We start from the raw sequence: 16,666 nt of genomic DNA, 5'->3' as shown, positions 1-16,666 counted from the left end.
AATTTGGGTTGACGTAATTTTAATTGCACATTAGTGTGCGTGTGCAAACGTCACTAATTTCAACTGCATACCTTGTTTACATTTATGCCTTCCCTAATCATAAAAACGTTACTCGAGAAATGAACGAAATACGATGCATTAACTATACTCGCGAAAGTGAAACAAAATTGTTTATTTTTTTGAAACTGTTCCTAAAATTTATTTCATAACAATCGTAATACCTCTCAATCTGCAACAATAAATAACAATGTTTATTTGACTCACATTTTACGGGCAGCAGGGACTATGTCCAAGGGCTTGACGATCCCTCCCCTGGCCATCTGCGAGTTGTGGGGCTTGCCTAGGATGTGGTGGGGTTTGACAGTGGGCCCTGTTAAACCTCTATAAAAAGCTGCATGTATCCGCAAGTAGGCCCCACCAAAGCGACCGTGTGCCGCTCAAAGCGCACAAGCCCAAGTCCTGGTGTTAGGTGGGACGATAAACAGCCCTGACACGACGGCCCTCCGACGAGACAGGAGGTTTGCGCTGGCCCAATAAGCCGCCTAGAAAACCAATCATTACGAACAATATAAGAGATAATGCGACTCGATATAATCGGCAAAGACCTAGGCGACGAATACAGGATCACGATTGGAAGCTTGGAACATGGAATTGCAAGTCGCTAGGTTTCGCAGGTTGCGACAGGATGATCTACGATGAATTACATCCCCGCAACTTCGACGTCGTGGCGCTGCAGGAGATTTGCTGGACAGGACAGAAAGTGTGGAAAAGCGGGCATCGAGCGGCTACCTTCTACCAAAGCTGTGGCACCACCAACGAGCTGGGAACCGGCTTCATAGTGCTGGGTAAGATGCGCCAACGCGTGATTGGGTGGCAGCCAATCAACGCAAGGATGTGCAAGCTGAGGATTAAAGGCCGTTTCTTCAACTATAGCATCATCAACCTGCATTGCCCACACGAAGGGAGACCCGACGACGAGAAAGAAGCGTTCTACGCACAGCTGGAGCAGACATACGATGGATGCCCACTGCGGGACGTTAAAATCGTCATCGGTGACATGAACGCACAGGTAGGAAGGGAGGAAATGTATAGACCGGTCATCGGACCGGATAGTCTGCACACCGTATCGAATGACAACGGCCAACGATGCATAAACTTCGCAGCCTCCCGCGGAATGGTAGTCCGAAGCACCTTCTTTCCCCGCAAGAATATCCACAAGGCCACATGGAGATCACCTAACCAAGAAACGGAAAACCAAATCGACCACGTTCTAATCGACGGTAAATTCTTCTCCGACATCACGAACGTCCGCACTTACCGCAGTGCGAATATTGAATCCGACCACTACCTCGTTGCAGTATGCCTGCGCTCAAAACTCTCGACGGTGTACAACACGCGTCGAAGTCGGACGCCGCGGCTTAACATTGGGCGGCTACAAGATGGTAGACTAGCCCAAGAATACGCGCAGCAGCTGGAAGTGGCACTTCCAACGGAAGAGCAGCTAGGCGCAGCGTCTCTTGAAGATGGCTGGAAAGATATTCGATCCGCCATTGGTAGCACCGCAACCGCTGCACTTGGCACGGTGCCCCGGATCAGAGAAACGACTGGTATGACGGCGAATGTGAGCAATTAGTAGAAGAGAAGAATGCAGCATGGGCGAGATTGCTGCCACACCGCACGAGGGCGAACGAGGCACGATATAAACAGGCGCGGAGCAGACAAAACTCGATTTTCCGGAGGAGAAGCGTCAGCAGGAAGATCGAGACCGTGAAGAAACGGAGCAACTGTACCGCGCTAATAACACACGAAAGTTCTATGAGAAGTTAAACAGTTCACATAAGGGCCACGTGCCACAGCCTGATATGTGTAGGGACATAAACGGGAACCTTCTTACGAACGAGCGTGAGGTGATCCAAAGGTGGCGGCAGCACTACGAAGAACACCTGAATGGCGATGTGGCAGACGAAGATGGCGGTATGGTGATGGACCTGGGAGAACGCGCGCAGGACATAATTCTACCGGCTCCGGATCTCCAGGAAATCCAGGAGGAGATTGGTCGGCTGAAGAACAACAAAGCCCCTGGGGTTGACCAACTACCAGGAGAGCTATTTAAACACGGTGGTGAGGCACTGGCTAGAGCGCTGCACTGGGTCATTACCAAGATTTGGGAGGAGGAAGTTTTGCCGCAGGAGTGGATGGAAGGTGTCGTGTGTCCCATAAACAAAAAGGGCGATAAGCTGGATTGTAGCAACTACCGCGCAATCACATTGCTGAACGCCGCCTACAAGGTACTCTCCCAAATTTTATGCCGTCGACTAGCACCAACTGCAAGGGAGTTCGTGGGGCAGTACCAGGCGGGTTTTATGGGCGAACGCTCCACCACGGACCAGGTGTTCGCCATTCGCCAAGTACTGCAGAAATGCCGCGAATACAACGTGCCCACACATCATCTATTCATCGACTTCAAAGCCGCATATGATACAATCGATCGGGACCAGCTATGGCAGCTAATGCACGAACACGGTTTTCCGGATAAACTGACACGGTTGATCAAAGCGACGATGGATCGGGTGATGTGCGTAGTTCGAGTTTCAGGGGCATTCTCGAGTCCCTTCGAAACCCGCAGAGGGTTACGGCAAGGTGATGGTCTTTCGTGTTTGCTATTCAACATCGCTTTGGAAGGGTAATACGAAGAGCAGGGATTAACACGAGTGGTACAATTTTCAATAAGTCCGTCCAGCTATTTGGTTTCGCCGACGACATAGATATTATGGCACGTAACTTTGAGAAGATGGAGGAAGCCTACATCAGACTGAAGAGGGAAGCTAAGCGGATCGGACTAGTCATCAACACGTCGAAGACGAAGTACATGATAGGAAGAGGTTCAAGAGAAGAAAATGTGAGCCACCCACCGCGAGTTTGCATCGGTGGTGACGAAATCGAGGTGGTAGAAGAATTTGTGTACTTGGGCTCACTGGTGACTGCCGAAAATGACACCAGCAGAGAAATTCGGAGACGCATAGTGGCTGGAAATCGTACGTACTTTGGACTCCGCAAGACGCTCCGATCGAATAGAGTTCGCCGCCGTACCAAACTGACTATCTACAAAACGCTAATTAGACCGGTAGTCCTCTACGGACACGAGACCTGGACGATGCTCGTGGAGGACCAACGCGCACTTGGAGTTTTCGAAAGGAAAGTGCTGCGTACCATCTATGGTGGGGTGCAGATGGCGGACGGTACGTGGAGGAGGCGAATGAACCACGAATTGCATCAGCTGTTGGGAGAACCATCCATCGTTCACACCGCGAAAATCGGACGACTGCGATGGGCCGGGCACGTAGCCAGAATGTCGGACAGTAACCCGGTGAAAATGGTTCTCGACAACGATCCGACGGGCACAAGAAGGCGAGGTGCGCAGCGGGCAAGGTGGATCGATCAGGTGGAAGATGACTTGCGGACCCTCCGTAGACTGCGTGGTTGGCGACGTGTAGCCATGGACCGAGCCGAATGGAGAAGACTCTTATATACCGCACAGGCCACTTCGGCCTTAGTCTGAATAAATAATAATAATTCTATAAGCCTTTTCATGTGACACTGCCGAGACTGCACATGTTTACAACTGCTGAACAGGCCCGCAAACCCGACCGAAGTCATCTCCATCTGTTACTTTCATATAGAAGAACCGCCCGGATAAAAATGTACTATTGGTTCAATAGTGTAAACAATTGAATTACAATACAATGTACGGTATACAATAGGATACATTGTTTCTTGATGGTTGTACAGATTGTATCAACACTGAGGATACAATACATCAACATATTTCTTTAATGTAACAATACTTGCAATTGTTTTTGAAACGTTTTCGTGCATAAGATTCATACATTTTGATAACTTTTGAAACGTTTCTTTACATTGCATATAAACTGTATAACAATATTTGCCTCATAGCGCCAAATATGCATTTTTCCCTTTAAATTGTATTGTTGAACAGTAAAGCTGTCACAACTGAGAAATCAAAAATCGTATTGTTTTACTATACAAATACAATACAATCCATTGTATTTTGAACAGTTTTGTTCGGATATTTCAACAATATATTAACCATACACTCTATTGTGTGACGAAAAAAATGTATGGAAAAATCTCGAATTTTGTATAGTTACGATACTTAACAACCCGTACATTCTATTGCGAAAACTTCATTTACATTTGAGTAAATGGTTCATAACAATTCATTCTAATGTATTTCTATGGTTTTATTTACAATATAATCTATTGCCAACTTAATGTTATAAATAGTAGTGTTACAATAAATTGTATTGTTATTCTACTGTATTTTTTATTCGGGCGTCTATTGACGATAAAATCAGCTGAGATTTTAAACGTCTCGTGAAAAGGCTCGATTGGCTTAAAATGGCCGTTTTCGCATATCTCTCATTATATAGGATCCTTAGCTTTACCTGGCCTTATTTTGCGTCACGCGGTGCGCTGTATCAGCCCTTCTTCTAGAGCGTTGTTCAAGTTGTCAAAAAATCGTTTGTGTTTTCTCATAATCATCGACGGTTTTCTGCTGTTTCATCTCGCGGTGTCGGTTTTCGGGACAATATTACTGCAAATAAATAGAATTTTATTTTAAAACGATAGAGATTGATCATCAAGATGAGTTCCATTGGTACAGGTGTAAGTATTTCATTCAATTATTTTAAAATGCTTTCGATTCGAAAGGATCAGTTCAAGCTGCGAAGTTGAGGTTAAGCATTTCTAATATTTTGGTTGTTCCGCGGAACACTTTTCCGTTTGTTTTACAGTACGATTTGTCCGCATCGCAGTTCTCGCCGGATGGACGTGTCTTTCAGATTGAGTATGCCGCGAAATCGGTGGAAAACAGTGGTACGGTGATCGGTCTTCGTGGAAAAGATGGTGTAGTTCTGGCAGTGGAAAAGTTGATTACCAGCAAATTATACGAGCCGGAATCCGGAACGAGGATCTTCACAATCGACACTTCGATTGGGATGGCCATCAGTGGAATGATTGCCGATGGACGTGCTGTAGTGGACATTGCTCGACAGGAAGCGGCCAACTATAGGCAGCAGTACGATAGGCAAATTCCGCTGAAGCATCTGAACGATCGATTGTCCAGCTATTTCCATGCCTACACGCTGTACAGTGCGGTGCGTCCGTTTGGAGTTAGTGTAATTTTGGCCTCCTGGACGGAGGAAACGGGGCCGGAGATGTATATGATTGATCCGTCCGGTGTGTCGTGTGTAAGTTATTGGAGTAATAATTAGAATTCTAGAATAATAATGAAATTGCTTGTTTCAGGGATACTTTGGATGTGCTGTTGGCAAGGCCAAACAAACCGCCAAGACTGAGATCGAAAAGTTGAAATTGTCACAAAAGTCGGTAAATGAGTTGATCACTACCGCAGGAAAGATGTGAGTTTGTTGAATGTTTCGCAGTATTAGGAAAAAATAAAAAAAATATTCGCTAATTTTAGAATCTACCAAGTACATGACGAATTGAAGGATAAGGACTTTAAGTTGGAACTTAGTTGGGTATGCCAAGCGTCCAACGGCCGTCATCAGGTTGTCCCGGAAGAATTGTACGCTGCAGCCACCAGAGCAGGACAAGAAGCGGTCGACGAGGATGAAAGTGATAATGAAATTTAAATTTTCCGATTTGCGTTTATTTCAAAGGGTGGGAGAAGCTTCTTTCGATAAGTTGGCTTTAAAAATCTGTAATTTTGAATGATAAAATATATTGAAAAAACAAGTATTACAAATTGAATTGGTATGGCAATTACCATTGCCCTCCTCTATAGTCTCTATAGCATTATGACTTTTAGCATATCATCTTCTTCTTCTTCTTCAATGGCTCTACATTCCAACTGGAACTTGGCCTGCTTTTCAACAACCGGTTTGTCAATCCTACGCCTTTGCTCGCAAGGCTATTGGCTTCCTAATCAACAATATATTTTTGTGGTACATATTTATTTATTTATTTATTTATTTATTTATTATAATCACATTCAACTGACCTGCTGGTCTTATTGAACTACTTAAATTATATTACAATCATCATTACAATCAAATTAGCACAGTAAAGCTTTAAATTGAACAAAACGTTTTCACAAAGTACACAACACATTCTTGATTCTACAAATACACTACTAAAATACATAGAAAAACAAAATCTCATCAAAGTGGCACAAAACTTTCCCTACAAATTCCATACATATCTACTCAAATTAAATTACAACATACATTTATGATCAATCTCTTTGACTAGGTTTCCAAGTAACGTTTGCGTGATTCACAAATTCTCGAACTTTAACTGCATCAGGCCAAGTACTTCGTGTCAATGCTAACGATTTCAGATTCGTATTTAACACTATTTTAAATGACACATAGTCAAGAGTTGCAATATTTTTCCATTTCGGAACCAGTTTTATCACATCTTTGCAGTTTGATAACGGCGCACAGAGAGATCGTGACACCATCTCACTAATATCGTTCTCGGTAGCACTTTTATCGATATTCGTTAGGCAGAGCGAAAACACTTCGCTTTCATCCTCCGTTTGTTGTGATGGGCAGTTAACATGTCTGCTGGTCGATTCATCAAACGTTGGCGAGGAAACAGGTGTTGAGTGACGTTGAGGAATAATTGAATCTGGTTTCCGTACGACTTCTGCAAGGGTCTGGACAATATCTGCTACCGTTTTCTTCAGGTCTTCTATTTCTTCGTGCACTGTGCGAGACGGGGATGTGTCGGTTCTAGTATCGAAGTCGGCATTAGAACGATCACGCATTTTCCAAAATAAGGCCATGCACGTATCACAAATCCAGATAATATTGGTTGACAACGCATAGACTTGAGCCTCATTCACACCAACACAACTAGCGTGAAACGACTTGGCGCATTTACCTTCGCACACCGTAAACAAATCGTGATTCATCTTTATGACGAAAGAGCATTTCTCGCAATTCTTCTCCATTTTAGATTAAAACTAACGTCCGTTGAGGCAATAATATCGAAGCTTTTTGCACAAAATTTCAAACACGGAGGGCTCTTATCCGGCGAATGTGTAGACAAATGAGATTATTCGGCTATATAGTTTATACATAGACTAGTTTCACTATTTATACGTTGCGTTTTCTCGTAAAATTCAATATTCGCGGCCGCAGCAAAATACCAAGCGATTGTTAGCGGTCAGCGGTTCTCAAACTATATGCTGCCTATACTGCCTGTTATCGCATATCAGTCCCATCTTTGCTGGATGGGGTAGTATAATGTAGAGATCATACCGGGAATTGAACCCGGTCGTTGAGCCTTCAGAATGATCATTCCTCAAATTTGCAGTGTTCTGTATGCCTAGGACTAGCCTGAGCAAAGCTAAAAAAACGGCTTTTCGTTGCTGTCTGCAGTGTTGGTAAAATCAATCATTGAGCGCTCCCGCGCGAACTAACTCATTTGCGAGTTTAAAGGAATGAATCACGTCTGAGTTTTTCATGCTAAAACGGATCATTTCACTCATTTCCTAAAAAATCAGTGTTTAAAATCAATTTGGGGGCGATTTATGGTTTACACACACAAGAGTATCCATTGTTCTATGTGTTGAACGTTAATTTACTGTTAATTCACAAAGGAAAACAAAAGAAAACCTGTGATGATTCAACTCAGCTATGACTTTTTAGGTGCTGAGTTAGGTGCGTTTCAACTCACGTTTGATTTGAATCGTTCGTGAGTTTTGAGATTTTGAGTTTTTTCCAACACTGTCGGTATGTCGTTTGGGCAAAGGGCAACTTTCGCCATAAAAAATATAACCGCCCTTTTTTTCGCGTGTAGACCTTGGAGGCCTCCAATTCAATTCTATGGGTAACCTAACAGTCCCCAATGACTGGATTGGACAATGACTGGACACACGGGCATCAACTATTTTCATAAGGTATAACAGCCGTCTGGTTACGCGTGTAGACCTTGAGGCCCATACTTCAGGAAATTCTTGGATAACCTGGAATGTAACTATAGTTGAAGGCATGTTTTATTTAGTTCATTTCATTTATTTAGTCTACATCTAAACAGATAAAACTGAATCAACAATTTGACGCCACAATACACGGTTCGAGGCCGCATCTCTCAATCCTCGAATACGCCCCACGCTCGCCAAGTCGTTTTGCACCTGGTCTGCCCATCTCGCTCGCTGCATTAGTCCTCCTCGAGCATTATTTAGTTCTATGGTTCAAAATGGTCATGAATTATTTTTGAAAAGAGTTATCAGTCCTGTGGTTACGCGTGTTGGCGGCTCAAACCAGCTGATAACGGTGTTATTAAATGTGGTCCCTTTTGAAGTTTGGAATTAAAGATTATTCGTACTTCGCTCGTCATTGCTGTCGCATCCCATATCATTCGCACTTCGTTCGGCTTCCGCTGATAAACGACTACTCCCATTGTCAGGAACCACATTCTCTTGCGGTCGGCATTCTTCAGCTCCGAGTCGATATGACTGGAAGATTGTATGTCATACCCCAGAAACCCATTGCCCAGAAAGTGATTCCCCAGAAATTAATTCCCCTGAATGCACTACTCCCTAGAAAACCATTCCCCAGAATACCACAATCCCCAGAAAGACATTCCCCAGAATGCTTCTATCCCCCGAACGACATTTCCCAGAATGCCTCCATCCCCCGAAAGACATTCCCCAGAATGTCCTTATCCCCAGAATACCATACCCCAGAATGCACCATTTCCTAGCTTAGACTAAATACTTCGTAATTGTTTCATCCCGGTCAAATGCGTACTTTTAAAGAAGGAGTCATCTACTCTTTTGCCTTATTCCGGGCAAATGCATACTTTTAAAGAAAGAGTCATCTACTCTTTTGCTTCATCCCGGGCAATTGCGTACTTTTAAAGAAGGAGTCATTAACTCTTCTGCCTTTTTCCTGGCAAATGCGTACTTTTGAAGAAGTAGTTATCTACTCGTTTGCCTTTTTCCGGGCAAACGCATACTTTTAAATAAGTAGTCATCTGCTCTTTTCCATTATCCCGGGCAAATGCGTACTTTTAAAGAAGGAGTCATCTACTCTTTTGCATTATCCCGGGCAAATGCGTACTTTAAAAAAATGAGTGATTTACTCTTTTATCTTTTCCGGGCAAATGCATACTTTTGAAGAAGTACCCGAGCAAAGATGGAGAGTAAATCGATAACTAATTTTGTTGTTGTGAAATCGATTAATTTTGATAACTCAGCATGATATCCTTTTGGTCGTTTTAACGGTTAAAATAACAAAATGTATAGCAGAAAAATCTTACTGTGACATCAAATTGAAAATTATTTCTGCTGTCGATGCGAGCAAATCGAAAACTGATTTTGATATTGGTTTTGGATAACGAAATATGTAATCAGTTTAATATCAGTTCATATTATTCAGAAATCAACATCAAATTGATACCTAAATAAGATATCAATCATGAATATCAAAGTTTATGTTTATGATGTGTTGTTTATGTTTATGATGTGTTGTTTATGTTTATGATATGATGTTTATGTTTATGATTTCAATTTGATGTCGATATCAAAATATGTTTTCTTTTTGGTCTCATTATGATGTCAGGCTTTGCTCGGGTAGTTATCTACTCGTTTGCCTTTTTCCGGGCAAACGCATACTTTTAAATAAGGAGTCATCTACTCTTTTGTCTTATTCCAGGTAAATACATACTTCTAAAAATGGAAATCATATATTCTTACGACCCATTGCATTTCATACTCTTTTCAACGATTATGCCAAATGGTCATTATGCCAGACGGCATTATGCCATATAGGCTTCCCCCAATATGAATAACGAGTATAATGGATTATATGCTCCTTCGTATTATATGTAAGCCCTAACGAACATATCAAATGGGCTCTATTCCGGGCAAATGCGTGCTTTAAAATAAGGCAGCATTATAGATAGTGGAATATATAGATGAGCGAAGATAAATCCTCTGTCTCCAAACGAACTGTCAAACGTGTCTCCAAACGAGCATGACGTCACGATTTCAATGGAAACGTTAAGGGCTGTGACGTCATACGCGCGAGTGCACGGGCAAAAAAATCGACTCAGTCATGCTTTCGCTCATCTATAGATTCTACTATCTATAGGCAGCATATGTCGTTTTGCCTTATTCCGGGCAAATGCGTACTTCAATATAAGTATTTTTGCAAAGAAATATAGTATCTAGTATTTTTAATTTATAGAAATGACAGCGAAAAACATAGTTTCTTAGACTGATACCTTTTTCTAGGGAACGGGTCATTCTGGGTTTTTGGTTTCTGGGGAATGGGTCATTCGGGTTTTTTTTTTCTGGGGAATGGGTCATTCTGGGGATTTCTTTTCCGGGAAATGGTGCATACTGGGAAATATCATTCTGGAGAATTGGTCGTTCTGGGAAATGGAATTCTGGGAAACACCATTCTGGGGAACTGATTCTGGGGATTGGTATTCTGGGCAATGGCATACAACCGACTGGAAATACATATAGTTGTAGATACTAAACCTTTTTCCTTGGATTCTAGCTGCTCGCTCTTGAAACCCAAGCTGGTAGATCGAGGGTCACTTGGCTAGCTGCTTCTAAAGCTTTGTCAAGAGTCATTTATTGTTTTGTAGCGGAATTTTCGAATTGCTGTGCGTAAACATGAACGATTTTTGTTATTGAAATCGACAGCACATGCAATTTAAAAATTTGGGGGACTTGATCCCCATTCTATGATATCTACGCAATATTTTTTTTTCTGTCAACCCTTTATCAAATCTGTCAAATTTACAAAAAAAAAAATAGAAGCCTGAGAACAGATTTTTTTTTTTTGGAATTTTTTCGTCAAATTTTTGAGTGGGTGACTAATGGGGGATTAAGTGTCCCCATATTGAGGCAATAACTTCAAATCCAAATATCCTAAAACTTTGATGGAATGTTGACATTTACATAAACATAAACGTTGTTATGAAAATGACCCGTAACGCTGAGTAGACACCTTTACGTGGTGTGTTACGGGGTAAGATCTACCACGGTAGCATTGCCAGCTCCAGGCAAATCCTGACCCAACGAATACCTTCCTCATTATCCAACTCCGTGGTATTTATGAGGGTGTCGCTAAGTCGGTGGCCTCTCGTTAAGTAAGTACCCCATCAACACTTCCTTCCTCTCCCTAGTTACGGTAAAGATGGGCGTGCCCAGGAGTAGTAATCCTCATGCTTTTGTTATTTTTGTTTAAGACTGGAATCAAAGACCACTCCCCTTCTTGATTTCTGATAGCATTCTAGATAAGGCATGATCTGCCTAGGATCCGACGTATAACACGCGTCAATACCGAAGCTCCATCACTGCTAGAGATTCAAACAGCCATCCAAAGCATGGAATCGAATAAAGCCCCAGGGGTCGACTGCATATCAGCCGAGATGCTCAAAGCTGACCCCATGACATCCGCTCAACTACTGCATCGTTTATTTCGTAATATCTGGGACACCGCAACTTTCCCGGTCGGCTGGATGCAAGGTATCTTAGTGAAGGTGCCCAAAAAGGGTGACCTGACTGTATGCGATAACTGGCGAGGCATTATGTTGCTGTGTACCGTTCTCAAAGTTCTGTGCAAAATTATTCTAGCCCGGATTCAGGAGAAGATCGATGCGACTCTCCAGCGGCAGCAAGCCGGATTCCATGCCGGAAGATCCTGTGTGGACCATATTGTCACGCTTCGCATCATTTTGGAGCAGGTCAACGAATTCCAAGAGTCCCTTTACTTGGTATTCATTGACTACGAAAAAGCTTTCGACCGTCTCAATCACGAGAATGTGGGGCGCCCTGAGACGCAATGGAGTTCCTGAGAAAATCATCGGCCTCATCGAAGCACAGTACGAGGCCTTTTCGTGTAGAGTGCTGCACAATGGGGTCCTGTCCGACCCTATCCGGGTCGTAGCTGGTGTGAGGCAAGGATGTATTCTATCAACGTTACTGCTCCTCATCGTAATCGATGAGATTCTGGTAGATGCGATTGACCGTGAACCAAACCGCGGGCTGTTATGGCAGCCTATAACCATGGAGCACCTAAACGACTTCGAATTGGCGGATGACGTTGCACTCCTCGCGCAACGGCGCTCTGACATGCAGAGTAAGCTCAACGACCTTGCCGAGCGCTCCTCCTCGGCAGGTTTAGTCATCAACGTCAATAAAACCAAATCGTTGGATGTAAACACGGTGACTCCTTCCAGTTTCACAGTAGCCGGGCAACCAGTGGAGAATGTTGAAAGCTTCCAATATCTTGGTAGCCAAATGGCGTCAGACGGCGGTACCAAGATCGACATAGGCGCACGGATCAAGAAAGCAAGGGCTGCCTTTGCGAGTTTAAGAAATATCTGGAAAAACAGGCAGATAAGTGAACGCACCAAAATACGAATTTTCAACTCTAACGTGAAATCTGTGCTGTTATACAGACCCAGAGGCTCATGGCGGCAAAGCCTCAATAAAGAAATAAAAGAAGTCAACCGAAATCTAACCTGGCAACAGGTTAAAGCGATAGCCGGGCAACGCTCAGGATGGAGATCTTTCAAGTCGGCCCTTTGCGCCACCGGAGGTGTACAGGATCCATGAAAAAAAATTCTTGATAATGATCTCAAAAGTTAAACATGAGTATCAATGCTAGTGTCCAATCTACGAAATACACCGTAACAATGCTAATGCTAATGCTTATGAATAAACGTTGCTATGAAAAGTTGTTCGAATTTTGCGTCGCCAATAAAAAAATCTTTAGGAAGGTCAAACCTTACAAATTGCCCTGCAGAATAAATAAGGTTGTCAATCCAAAAAAATAACTCACCACATAAAGGTCATTTGTCTAGAGGATCTATACTAAAAAATACGCTAGAACAAAACTACTTTAGTTCTCGATAAAACAGGGGGTAATCAAGTCTCCCCGGGGATCAAGTCTCCCCACTTTCCCCTACGGTTGTGTTTGATATTTTCGATCTGCAATCTTCCTAAGACCACAGCGAGTCCAAATTCAATTTGATGGGCAACAACCTTTTCGATAGGATTGGCGAAGGCGCTGTTTTATGGCTAGCGTAAAAAGTTACATGGATAGTTTGTAAAACAAACTAATAACTGTTGGTTGTTTCAAACTAGAGCGTGTATCCGGCAGATGTGTCTGGTCTTAGCAATTCGCTCAATAGATCGAAGAACGCATAGAAGGACTCCCAAGTGGAATCAATTTGAATGTGTGTGGCAGCAATCCCAGGGGCGGTCAGTACAACAACCTCAAAAATACTTGGTACTACTACTACACAAGGGATCAGTGTGGAGGCTGGTTTGATGTGGAGTGCCAAGGAGCGCCAGATGAGAAAAACCAGGCCTGGTATGCTCGTACCGGCTACACGCCGATTCAGCGATCAATATAGAAAACTGAGGGCAGCTGAGACGAAAAAGTTCTCTCGGAGGCATAAGGAAGCATTGCCAGAAACGACGCGCGGAAGTTCTACAAAACGAGTCTGTTGAACGAGCTGTGAGGTTCTGATTCTCGTTGCAATTCGGCTGGTCGGTCTTCCGTTGGCTACTGACGTCGGAGTGATGGGAGACTGTTCGGGGAAAACGCGTGTGTTCGCGCCGGTGGTCGTGTTAAGAAAGAGGCAGAACCATGGCATGCTGTGTGCTGGGTGACGAAACCGTAGAGGCGAATATTGCCTAGCGGTGGATGGCTTGGTGGGTGGTCGTTATGCTACTTATGCAATGACACCACTTACATCTCTATTTTTAGGGTATTCATATTGCACAGATATCTATATCACACATCCCCCCTCCACTATAAAAAAGTGTATGTCTATCATTATCTTCTGATTAGTATAAAGATGGTAACTTTTCCTCGATTTTGTTTGTGTCTTGTTAAAATATTAGAAATAAAATATTGTTAAAATATTGTTAAAAATTAGAATTATTATTTATTTATTTTTTTGTGATCCTCAATTTTTTTTTCATCATTTTTTTTTCTTTTTTCTACGGAACATTTTGGACATTTCAACTCCTAAACTGGTGTCTACAACAATTTTTTTTTCGATGGCAATTTGAGCCGTAACCGATGTAATGCACATTTTCGAAAATTATGTTTATCAAAAAAATGTAGGTGTTCCCATGTTCTATCAGAAGACCATGTAACATTGCAACTCATATATCGGTGTTATCATCACTCTTAAACATAACTTTTCCAGTGGTCCTCAAGAACTGATTATGTCATTCCAAATGATAAACCGATGGATTAATCATTCCGTTAGTTTGTTATTATCAACGTATCCCCGGGCCGATGATCAGTCACAATAACAAATTGTCCAGTGTTCTCCCAAAACACCCTGTGACAATTAGAGCCACAAATCAATATCAAGAATGTTCTTGATATAAAATGAAATATTTGCTCAAAACCATCCAAATGTTTCGTTGTTCTAGAACATTTTGTAGCAATTCAAGCCACAAAACTGATGTCAAGATTTTTTTTTTTCGGACAGATTCAAATAATCATGTGACATTCTTAGTCACAAACCGATGTCATCTTATCAACATTTTCTCCGGTGTCCGTTCAGAACACCTTGTGCCATGTCAAGCCACAAACCGATGCAATCTCATCAAAAACATTTCCGATGTTCTTTCAGAACACCTTGTGACTTTCCAAGTCACAAACCGACGCTATCTTGTCCACAACATTTCCAGTGTTCTTCCAGAACACCTTGTAGCCACTTGAGCCACAATCCGATGCCAAACATATTTCCTATCGAAATTCCATATTTTTCGTTAAATAACTATGTAGTTGTTCCGGTGTTCTTTCAGAACACCTTGTGCCACTCCAAGTCACAAGCCGATGTCCATTTTTAATTATTTGTTTTGTCATTCCGGTGTCCTGTAAGGACACTTGTGGCATTCCAAGCCACAAACCGATGCAATCTCATCAAAAAACATTTCCGATGTTCTTTCAGAACACCTTGTGACTTTCCAAGTCACAAACCGACGCTATCTTGTCCACAACATTTCCGGTGTTCTTCCAGAACACCTTGTAGCAACTTAAGCCACATACCGATGCCAAACATATTTACGAATTATATTTTTTTTAAAGTAACCGTATAGTTGTTCCGGTGTTCTCTTAGAACACCTTGTGACATTCCAAGTCACAAGCCGATGTCATTTTGTCATTTCGGTGTCTTTCAGGACACTTGTGGCATTCCAAGCCAAAAACCGATGCAATCTCAGCAAAAAAAAAACATTTCTGATGTTCTTTCAGAAAAAAAAACCATGTGGTGATTAAGGTTACAAACCGATGGCCATCACATTCTAGATAGAATATGGATCACGTGATCTTTCATTCACATTTCAATTCGTTCATTTTTTTTTCGTTTGACCGCATAGTATTCTCGAGGGTCATGAACATGCAAATTCTAGAATTTACCTGGTAGGATCGCCAATGTGAGGTTCTGATTCTCGCTGCAATTCGGCTGGTCGGTCTTCCGTTGGCTACTGACGTCGGAGTGATGGGAGACTGTTCGGGGAAAACGCGTGTGTTCGCGCCGGTGGTCGTGTTAAGAAAGAGGCAGAACCATGGCATGCTGTGTGCTGGGTGACGAAATCGTAGAGGCGAATATTGCCTAGCGGTGGATGGCTTGGTGGGTGGTCGTTATGCTACTTATGCAATGACACCACTTACATCTCTATTTTTAGGGTATTCATATTGAACAGATATCTATATCACACACGAGCGACCAGTGGTAGCTGCTAGGTGGAAGGAGCAGTTTGAGTTATTGTTGAATGAGCAATCAGGCAGAGAGGGCACACACAGAATCAGGATTGAGGATGATGGACAAGTAGTGGAGCCACCTACGCTAGACGAAGTGAATCCCGGCCGAACTACTTGAAGTTGGGAGTGATCGGCTGAGAATAAATGTCTTCGGTATGACACTCCTAAATACCGCCTACAAGATGTTCTCTCGAATTCTGTTTAGCAGACTGCACCTGTGCCCGTTTGCGTAGACCTTTGTCGGCGAATATCACAGTGGTTTTCGAGAAGGACGATCAACAACGACCAGATCGCATATTGTTGTGATATTTAGGGTCTGTCTCATTTGGATAATTAAACTGAAATTTAACTTAAAAGTGACATTTCAGTAATTATCGAATAACCCTGCTCACAGAGCAAGATTACTTTTGACAGATATCGAATTATTTTGCATCGATGTCTTATTGGAATTGCTGGGTAGCACCAGCCATTCTTATGACCGGGTTATTTGATAATTTTCGAACTGTCACTTTTAATTTTAATTCTCCAAATGAGACAGACCCTTAGAAAGCAGTATATGTTTACACAATTATAATAACATTTAATTCTTTTTATCACATTAAATTACATACAGTTAAGTACGACAAGAATTCGTAAAAGCATGCTATTCATAGGTTAATTAAGGAATATCTCCGTCTGATAGATAAATGAATCATGGCATCACTCAGGTCGATTCCGCCTTCTCTAACAACTGTTGATTCTTGTTGGGAGTTTTGTACAAATGTAAAGCCCATAGGGAAAGCACCAGCATTTCCGCGCAAAGGCACATTTGGAACACAGCTGAAATGTGGAATTCATATGCAAATCATTATCTTGAGGCT

General features: G+C 42.5%; 3 protein-coding genes across 5 annotated transcripts in view; 2 read left to right on the top strand and 1 right to left on the bottom strand.

The window, feature by feature from the left end:
* LOC134222516 (TATA-binding protein-associated factor 172) overlaps positions 1 to 16,666 on the top strand; it is a 277,075-nt gene that overhangs the window by 41,414 nt on the left and 218,995 nt on the right. The window lies entirely within an intron of this gene.
* LOC134226907 (proteasome subunit alpha type-3) lies at positions 4,529 to 5,781 on the top strand. The gene is made up of 4 exons (XM_062708016.1): positions 4,529 to 4,686; positions 4,815 to 5,270; positions 5,329 to 5,441; positions 5,504 to 5,781. The coding sequence occupies exons 1-4, from the start codon at positions 4,666 to 4,668 to the stop codon at positions 5,673 to 5,675; spliced, it is 762 nt and encodes a 253-aa protein (XP_062564000.1). The 5' UTR covers positions 4,529 to 4,665; the 3' UTR covers positions 5,676 to 5,781.
* LOC134226955 (organic solute transporter alpha-like protein) overlaps positions 16,366 to 16,666 on the bottom strand; it is a 44,622-nt gene continuing 44,321 nt past the window's right edge. For all 3 annotated transcript variants that reach the window (XM_062708096.1, XM_062708095.1, XM_062708097.1), the window contains exon 9: positions 16,366 to 16,625. In XM_062708096.1, coding sequence (XP_062564080.1) covers positions 16,510 to 16,625 — 116 coding nt within the window. In that variant the 3' untranslated portion in view covers positions 16,366 to 16,509. The remainder of the gene's footprint in view (positions 16,626 to 16,666) is intronic.

Source organism: Armigeres subalbatus, chromosome 3 (assembly GCF_024139115.2).
Source record: "Armigeres subalbatus isolate Guangzhou_Male chromosome 3, GZ_Asu_2, whole genome shotgun sequence".
NCBI classification, from domain to species: domain Eukaryota; kingdom Metazoa; phylum Arthropoda; class Insecta; order Diptera; family Culicidae; genus Armigeres; species Armigeres subalbatus.
This window is presented reverse-complemented; position numbering and strand designations above follow the sequence as displayed.